Source organism: Osmerus mordax, chromosome 1, assembly GCF_038355195.1.
Source record: "Osmerus mordax isolate fOsmMor3 chromosome 1, fOsmMor3.pri, whole genome shotgun sequence".
Taxonomy (NCBI): domain Eukaryota; kingdom Metazoa; phylum Chordata; class Actinopteri; order Osmeriformes; family Osmeridae; genus Osmerus; species Osmerus mordax.
The window spans coordinates 7920984-7930756 of NC_090050.1; the positions used below are offsets into that span (position 1 = coordinate 7920984).

At 42.4% G+C, this 9773-nt stretch overlaps 1 protein-coding gene across 2 annotated transcripts; it reads left to right on the forward strand.

Annotated features, from left to right (window-relative positions):
- Nucleotides 1-1071: 1071 nt before the first annotated feature.
- Nucleotides 1072-9633, forward strand: idh3b (isocitrate dehydrogenase (NAD(+)) 3 non-catalytic subunit beta). Of its 2 annotated transcripts, none has more exons than XM_067238741.1 (11): nt 1072-1486; nt 1908-2084; nt 2334-2454; nt 3102-3162; nt 3250-3382; nt 4913-5046; nt 5240-5342; nt 5497-5643; nt 5927-6021; nt 6155-6215; nt 7358-9066. In XM_067238741.1, exons 1-11 carry the CDS (start codon nt 1439-1441, stop codon nt 7445-7447), a joined length of 1170 nt encoding a protein of 389 aa, XP_067094842.1. In that variant the 5' UTR covers nt 1072-1438; the 3' UTR covers nt 7448-9066. The 2 variants fall into 2 exon arrangements, with proteins under 2 accessions (XP_067094842.1, XP_067094850.1); XM_067238749.1 differs by lacking the exon at nt 7358-9066 and adding an exon at nt 9073-9633 and having other exon boundaries at nt 1078-1486.
- Nucleotides 9634-9773: the final 140 nt, after the last annotated feature.

Below are 9773 nucleotides of genomic sequence, written 5' to 3' on the forward strand. Positions count from 1 at the left end.
GCCAGTGGAGAGAAGTACAGAACCAGTACAGAGCCTATGCAGGTCACGTGAAAAATTATCCAAAGACTCTTAGAAAGACGGAGTCGGGAAATGAACGAATCGTTCCCTCTAGCGTTTCCTCTAGCTACCACTACAGAGCATATGCAGGTCACCTGAAAAATGACCCAAAGACTCGTAGAAAGACCGAGTCGGGAAATGAACGAATCGTTCGTTTCCTCTAGCTACCACTACAGAGCTTATGCAGGTCACGTGAAAAATGATCCAAAGACTCGTAGAAAGACCGAGTCGGGAAATGAACGAATCGTTCCCTCTAGCGTTTCCTCTAGCTACCACTACAGAGCTTATGCAGGTCACGTGAAAAATGATCCAAAGACTCGTACCCGAAGACCGAGTCGGGAAATGAACGAATCATTTCTGTTTACTTGGACGAGCCTATGCAACAGTCCCAATGCGCGGCCACGAGAAAATGAACGAATCACTCTTTGAGAGGACTCGTTACTCCCGAGTCCTTGTAAATGTTCGTTCAATATGAACGAATTGTTCACGAACGACCATTCGTGACAATCCATATTTTAAATGAAATAATTTATTTATACCCAAATCCTACCAAACTGACTCCAGATCAGCACGTACACACATTGACATTGACAAGCCCACATACACACACGCACTGTGCGTGTGCACACGTGCCTAATGCTCTCAGTCTCCGGAGAAACCTCCTGAAAACTGCTTTTAATGCTGGCATACTAAACATTTGGTGTTACTTTGTAGATATTACAATACATTTGGCAATGATAGCAATGCTGTTGGACTTTAAAAGCAGTGTATATGGTTTGGCAAGGGCATATTTTGAGTTCTGATATTGGGCTAGTTTTTGGGCTGGTTTTGATTGGCCATTGGGCTGATTTTGTCACACAGACCTGGCAACCCTGGTGAGAACCCAACTAATTCCACTTTGCACTGCCCCTAGTGGTCTGAAGAACGATTTGGTGTGAACTTGAAATGCAGCGTTTCTGCAAATGTTGTTTGTTTTGTGCTAATGCTGCGGTGTTCTCGGCTAATGCTGCGGTGTTCTCGGCTAATGCTGTTGTGTTCTCGGCTAATGCTGTTGTGTTCTCGGCTGATGTTGGTGGTGTGAACCAATGCTGTTGTGTTGTAAGTAGTAGATTGTTTTTTGAAATGTAGCGTTTTTATAAATGTTTCGTTTTTGTTAATGTCGTTGTGTTGTGTGTTAATGTTGTTGTGTTTTCAACTTTTGTTTGCTTCGCTAATGTTGCTGTGGTGTGCACCCGTGGGCCACCGTACAATCGCACCGTGTAGGCTATAATGTTTAATGTCCTACATTCCATGGCACTGGGTGGCGGTATATTCTGTTGCGTTCCCTGCATTACCAAGAAAGTCGTAGGCCATTTCCTTCGCAGTTTTACAAGTAGGTTACATGACAATGGCGGCCGCCTTGAGAGGAAGCCTTCTAACATTGGCCAAGGTGAGTCGTTTGAAGATGCTCAGGGCAACCACGTCAAAGTTGTATATTTTACAACATTTTGTCATAGGTGGGATTGTCCTTGTTTTGCTATACAAATGATTACTTAACCGAAGGACGCAGGTCACAAGGCTAAGCTAGGATGAGCTAGCTTGGGCAACTGCTCTGTCACAACACACTTTTACAATAACTATACTATCTTTTAATTTTGGCAAACTGTATTTTATTATTATTGATAAGAAAGTTTGGATTTTCATTAATACTGAACAGAATGCAAAATACATTTTTCGGAAGATGGTATGATGTAGATAAGATATACAACATGTTAACATTTAGTCTACCGTAGGCTTCTTAAAATGTATGGTATACGTCCCTAAAGTTAGCTGTGTAAATGAATGTAAACATATCTCCTTCCTGTGTCAAGGGCCTCGCTGCGGGTCCCAAGTGGCAGCAGCTGCCCACCCGTACCTTAAGTGTCACCACAGGACTGTTTGGACCCGAGGCTCCCCCTGCACGCGCCGACTCCACCTTCAAGGTTACCATGGTCCCCGGAGATGGTGTGGGACCTGAGCTTATGACTGCTGTCAAGGATGTTTTCAAGGTACTGTCGCTCCCTCAAGCCTCATCAGTCAAGTGACCTTGCATTTAAATAAAGTTAATTGAGATTCTATTAAAAAGACTTGCCCCACTACTATAATTTGCTACTTTTAGAAATCAAAAACAACCGTCTTCCACCTTGAAATATCTCTCCCCATTACATTCACATCTTTTTGACCTGTATCCAAACAGCAGTCATTGTAATCACCCTCAGCTTTTAACTAATATTTTTTATACCTTGTTCTTCTTTCAGGCAGCTGACGTCCCTGTAGAGTTTGAGGAGTTCCACCTGAGCGAGGTCCAGAACATGGCCAGCGAGGAGAAGCTTGATCAGGTGCTGGCGTCAATGAAAACCAACAGGGTGGCCATGAAAGGTAATGGAGAGTTAATGGAATGGAGGGTTTCAGCTTTGGGGTCAGACAAGATTAGCTTTCCTTCTCATCTGTATGCCTTCACATGCTCATACACATATTCCACAAATATCATGATTGAACAAATTAAAACCGGTTGCTCACATTCTCGCCATACAAGAGTTTGGTCATAGAGACATCTGAAAAAATGAATGTGGGGCTACTGTGTGGATGGGATGCTTTGGGTCTTGAGTCAGTGTAGCCCATGTGGATTGGCTAAACTCACTCCTCAGTATAAGTACAGACCACCCACGCCAGCTAGAAGCTTAGCTTGTTGTTGGTGTAGCTGGTAGTGGTCGCGCCTGCGGAGTAGGTGGTGCCAAGTTTGAGTTGAGTGACGAATGGTTAGGACGTGTGGGCACTGCTGGTGATCACGTCTGTTACATCAGGACACACTGAATAATAATGCTTGCACGATTATTATTCACACAATGCTCACTTGCTTTATGCGTGCTGTGTGGAGTGTTACTGATGGAAGCCAAAGTTGGCTGATAGGATACAAGGTCATTTAAACTGCTTAGCAATCAGTCAAGTTTTATGAGTTGTATGTGTCAGTAGTAGTAGATAGTAGGCTAAAGACTAAACTTCTGTCCTCTTTTCTGCTTTTGCAGGAAAGATTCACACTCCAATGGAGTTCAAGGGAGAGCTGGCCTCCTATGAAATGAGACTGAGGTAATGCCAAAGTCACTAGCACTGGCTTTTCTTGATGGAAGTGTGTCCTTTCTTCTTTTTCTTAACCACACCCCGTGTTGTTCTCAGGCGTAAACTGGACCTTTTTGCAAACGTGGTACATGTGAACAGCCTGCCGGGTTACAGCACGCGCCACAACAACCTGGACCTGGTCATCATCCGTGAACAGACAGAAGGAGAGTACAGCTCTCTGGAGCATGAGGTATACTGCAAATCTGCACAGCACAACTTACTTTACCTTCATATGAAGTCTAAAGTTATAAGATGTGTGACAGAAGGAAGTGACTAAAACCGTGTTTACACCGCAGGAACTTTCCCTCAGAAATAGGAACTTTACCGTGGAACTCATTATGTTTCCACCTAAGTAACCCGGCTCTAAATTGAGTTTGGGAAGGAGAAAGCACGAACCAAGAAGTCCCTGCTCTGGGTCTAGTTATTTCTAAAATACAGGAATTTAGGGGTTGGGACTTAGTGCTTAACATATCTGATTGGTTAAATACTTCGGATTGCAAGCTACCTTTTAACCACTGTTTTCTTTAATTCTGCAGCCACACCAGGGTTTTTCCTGGCCAAAAAAATAGGCTTAGGTGGTTGGTTGTGAACACCACAACCCCTATTTCTGCTAGAAATAGCGCAGAAATATTTCTGCTACGAATAGCGCAAAAAGGCATAGGCGGTGTGAGAAAATCCTTAGACTTAATCTTTTCAATGCAGGGAAAACCCTGCACACACATAAATATGGAGAACAAAACGAACATATGATAGATGGATCATCAGCCTTCTTCTTAAGCATTTCAGAAATCCAGCAGCAATTGGAATTGGCAACCCGCTATGACGTAAATCTCTGAAAAATCTGCAAAATGTTTCACACTGCGAAACGCATGCATGCAACATTTGTGGGCAGACTAACAGAGTGAACTATTAAGCTGGTAGTTGCAACTAAAAACTGCTCTCTACTGGGTCCTATAAAGGCTCCAGTAAGGCTGTATGACAAACGGTTTATAAGCTACGAAAAGGGGTGTGGTTTTCACACCAGTGAGAAAGGAACTCCAATGATACCTGGCAGAAGTGTGTATGTTGGAGTGTGTCTTTCTACAAAGTTTGGCTATGTAATGTAAATACATTAAGAAGTTGTTCTTGTTGTTTTTGGTAGACCATTGTGTTACCATTGTAACACCCCCTTTTGGCAATTGGTATGATCAGTTTGGCTGTTTTTCCCCCAATCCTTAGCGCCCTTTTGGCATGAAGACAAGCACACATCTTCAACAGCACACACTTAACCTTCATGCCAAATTTCAGCCTCTTACGAGAAAAATCTGTGGCCGGCAAAGGGTGGGCCATTTTTGCCGACTGACCGATTGAGCAAGCTATAGATCTGCTAAAAATTCAAGCAAGATTATAAGAAAATCAAGGACCATTTGCCTAACTCTCTGGGGAAAGTCTTGAATTTTCAGCAATGGGCTGAAGGAACCTTCGAGTTCCTTGACAAGTAGCTCCGGGGACTTGGTGGTGGAACGTGGCTTAAGGCATTTTATAGGGAATTGATCTGTAGGGATTCAGTCTGTGTAAGCCAGTCAGACATGATCTGACATGTTAACTTAACACAGGCATCCATAGCTCTCACATCATGATCTAATAGTAATGTTATGAGTGGCTATCCAAGGCCAGTTTCAGACCGTAATCATGATACTATGTTCTTGATTTAACATGCTACCATTTCTCGGTTTACCAGAGTGTTACTGGTGTCATTGAGTGTTTGAAGATCATCACCAGAGTGAAGTCTCGTCGCATTGCCAAGTTTGCGTTCGACTACGCCACCAAGAAAGGACGCAGCAAAGTCACAGCTGTACACAAGGCCAACATCATGTGAGTATTTCTTGGCCTAATACTTTCATGGATTTAACATCAGTTTCAGGTGAATTTGGTTAGTTGAAGTACCATAAAGTCTTGGTAAGAAGTTACCTTACAATTTGTTAATTTTATCTCATCTAATTATAGGGCAACTTGAGTGATATGAACACTGTACGAATCCTATAAAGAAATGTTGGTCTCGAAACAGGAAATTAGCAGATGGCCTCTTCCTGCAGTGCTGTGCCGAGGTGGCTGAGTTGTACCCCAAAATCAAATACGAGAACATCATCATCGATAACTGCTGCATGCAGGTGCGTTTGTCCTTTCTCCCCTACCCCCTCAACTGTACTGTATTTAGTCACTGCCAATACAGAATTTACATAATAAGTGGGCGTGATGTTTGATTTAATTATTTTTATGCTACATTTTATTTTCTAACTATTCGCCCACTGTTTGGTCTCTCAGCTGGTCCAAAACCCTTACCAGTTTGATGTGCTGGTCATGCCCAATCTCTACGGCAACATCATTGATAACCTAGCGGCGGGCCTGGTGGGTGGAGCTGGCGTGGTGCCAGGGGAGAGCTACAGCGCTGAATATGCCGTCTTCGAGACTGTGAGTCTGTCTCTTCTCTGTCTGTAGAAATTTGACCATCCACAACTTGGTGTGGGATGGTTTACGGTTCTTTTTGTGTATGTTTTATTTAGTGGATGCAGGATTTTGCGCAGCCATAGGATGAGTTGGAAACACAGATTCTGACATCTTTATTTACTGCATCCCCCCCCCCACCTTGCCAATTGATCTTGTTTCTTTCTCTCTTTATTTTTCTTCTTTCCTTCTTGTTTCTTTTGTCTTCTGTCTCTTTATTTTCCACCCTCCCTCTCTGCCTCTCTTACAGGGGGCAAGGCATCCCTTCGCTCAGGCAGTTGGCAGGAACATTGCCAACCCCACTGCCATGCTCCTCAGTGCCGCCAACATGCTCAAGCACCTCAAGTGAGTCGTTCAAAGTCTTTGGTTTCCATGTGTGTGTCCATGACTCTCAGTACCCCATTCTGAATACTGCACCCATGCAGACATATGGGCATGACATTTTTGGCCTGTCTCAAGTGACTGTGTTGTGTTACAGCCTGGAATACCACTCTCACATGGTGTCTGATGCTGTCAAGAGGGTCATTAAGCAGGGCAAGGTAAGATTGTGTGTGTGTGTGTGTGTGTGTGTGTGTGTGTGTGTGTGTGTGGATTGATCCAATTGGGATATTGAAACATTTTTACGTGAGGAAGACTTAGAAGATCCAGACTTCTAGACTGATACATTGATTCACAGAGTAATTCATGATTCTAGCTTCTAGAAAATAACTTTTAAACTACAAGCCCCAGACAAATCTCCAGTGGCCATGACTGGTTTCCTTAAGAATTGTAGTGTATTTTGGAATTCCCTGCTCACGTATAAGACTGTACTTCAGCCCTCTACCATATCAAAAGCAATCTATCCTCTAATCATCCCATGATAGGAGGAGAAGATGTATATAAAATTGTCCCCGTGAGAATAGGCTTATTTTGGCATTTGTGCATGTGCTAATTGTTCTGCAGCTGAGAGAATGTGTATGGTTTTGTGTCTGCATAATAAGACTGTTGAGAAAACATTACTTTTCTTGTGGGATAGGATTTGCATGAACCACGATGAGTACACACTAACTGTGAAAAATATGTACGTAGTTCGTGGATTAATGCCACAATGTCTAACTAGCATTACATAACCCTAAATTGCCTTCTGTGAAATGTACAATTTTATCAAGCATTGACTTTCACACCAGTGTGTTGAGGTATTTGGTTAACACCTGAGGTGTGTGTGGGTTAGCGCCCTACTGTGTGTTGTCCCTGATATAAATCCAAATCGCATAGTTACGTACATCTCTGTTGCTGTGGAAACCAACTCTTTAACAAAGACCTTATCTGCGTTGCAGCCCCAGGGAACTAACACACAACATGCATGCTTTACAATGTGGTATTGAAGAAGTGCATGATCAACATAACATTGTATTGCTTGGAAGTCTTTTGTGGAGGGATGGGAAGCTGGTATTGACGTATGAGGGAATAATGTTTACCCACCAAAATAGAACAGTTTACCATTTCTGGGAGCAGGGGGGTTGATACTGGTAGTCAGATGTGTGTGGTGTGAATGTGGAATGTGTTGGAGAAAGTCTTATGTCCAGCTGTCCACGAGAGTCCACTGTGTCTGAAGTGCCCTATCCCTCTGCCCTTCTCCTCCTTGCACCCTATCCCTTTTTGCGTGCTTGTTTGTATGTGTGTGTGTACACGTCTGTCCCAGGTACGGACACGAGACCTTGGTGGTTACTGCATGACTGGGGACTTTGTGCGTGCTGTTGTGGACAACCTGCGGCACCGACCCAGTTCCTAAAAAGCCTCATAATCAGGGCAGCTGTTTAGCTTAGCAGATCTCAAACTTGCCCCTTTGCACAGGGCCAGAACCAAAGCACTGTCGTTTCTGCTTATCTCTGTTTGTTTCTCTGAAATTGTAGGCGCTCTTTTAACAACTTCCTTGTGACTCTCACTCAAAATTTCTATTTACAATTGTGCTTTTCTACAACATTCTTGCACCCTCTCTGCATTAGCACATTTTCTCTTGCTGCTCTCCTTGGCCCTATGGTATCGTTCTTTTTCCCCATGCGGGTTAGGGTTGGTGTTCATCTCTGGCCTGTCTTAATTGAGTCTTAATTTCACCTGTCTTGGCTCAACTTTTTTCTATACTTGAGACCTCTCTGGTCTCTGTGCCATGTTTCCTTTCCTTCTACTTTGTTTTGATCTTTTACTAGAAAGTAAAAGATACCTCTAGTCGCTATTCTTTAGTCGAGTGCCTGTTTTCTTTTTTTGCTGCCGATATATTAGTTTCACTGAAAAAGTCAAGTATCTTAAGTCTTTCTAAGCAGTCGAGATGACTTTCTCAAAGTTGATTACCAAAAAACAAAACGAACTACTTTTACTAATGTCAATTAAATCTTGTTCTACCATTTCACAATCATGGACAAAGAGGAAGTGTATTCCCTTCTACAGGGGAAAAGTGGAACCCACTTGGACTTGGAAAAACAAAAACAAGGACCACTGAACGTGTTGGCGTGTCCACTCATATCAGATACACCATCATTGAATCACTATACATTGTCATGGACAGAAATGTTACACTGGTTTGTGAACTGTTAGATATTGTATATCTGATCAATAAACCCGACATCGAGCCAAGTTGATCAGCTGTTTAAAGTGTCGCAGTATCTTTATCGCTGTCTTTGATTGGCAATATCTCATCCTCAACACTGTCGTCATTCTCAGCCTTGGAATGCATGAATGAAATCTCAGTGGGTTTTGTGGTTCTGTGCGGGCTGTAAAATGTACAAAAAACAGGAGGGAAACATTAGTAGTACAATGGTGACAACCATTTTCATGAGATCCATGGCTTTTGGTGTTTCCTTCTAAGGAATATGCTGCTGTAACTCCCAAATCCATAATGATAATTCTGAGATTGTCAGATATGTCCTTATGTGTTTTATGTATATGCCAACTTTTGGTTCCATTGTCCAGGCCTGTGTTTTATCAGCGCAAATGCTGATAATGTGTGTATTAATTAGAAAGGGGTTAGCCTATGAAACAAACTGATCCTTAAGCAGCACTTGTTGAGACACTTCTCTTGGGCTCAGTGTTGTAAGAGCCGATTGAATGCAGGCCAACTGAATGCATACCAATGTGGTCACATGCCTAATAAATGATGATGAGGAGGAGTTGTGTGTTGGTGTTCCTCAGAGGATGGGGTGAGTGTGTGGTACTAAATGTGTGGACAATACTTTGAAAGCAGTGCTAAAATAGATTAACAACCAACAAATCTATAATATTGGACTTTGTGTGCAATGGCTAAATTCAAGGCTCTAACATGCTCAATCAGTGGCCCATGTGTGATGGTTTGATCCACTGTGTGAGTAAGGCAGATGCTGATGTGCGAGTGGGTGGGTAATGGTGTTCTTTTGTCTGTGGCAGGTTCGCACAGGAGACCTGGGAGGATACGCCACCAGCGATGAATTCACCAGGGCTGTCATTGCTAACCTGGCTGTCTAAAATGGCCCTTACCCCGTTTCACACTTACCAATACACACACACAGTAGTCTTTGTTTATCTCCTGTCAAAGTAATCTTTCAACCATTTAAACAGACATCATTCTCCTCCAAGTAGGAACTGCGTGTGTATTACAGTTTACAGACTGACAAAAGAAATGCAAATAGATATCAAACGCACAATTTTTGTCCAGCAAAAAACACATGCCAAAACCCTTGCTGGAGGTAAGACAAGTATTGTTTCCAGCAATGGTTTGGGGGTGTGTGTATTATAAATGATTATGTCATACAAATGAGTCACATTCCATTATGTACTAGTGTACTGTGGTTTCAACTTAACAATTAAATATATAAACCTTGTTTAGACTCCATCACAAGATGTATTTACTGTGTCGGTATATTTATTGTATTTATTCTCAGGAACTGTTATCCATAATTTGCTTGCATCTATGAGCAGTAATAAAAATATTCCTAAATCTGGTACCTCTGTTGCTTTTGTTGTACACATTATTTTTAATGTGAAATCAGGGAATGTGAAACATGAATGTGGATGACGGAATTGATCTAGTGTTTTATAAAATGATTTATGATCGATCAATTCATCATTCTAGACCTCTCCAACCATGT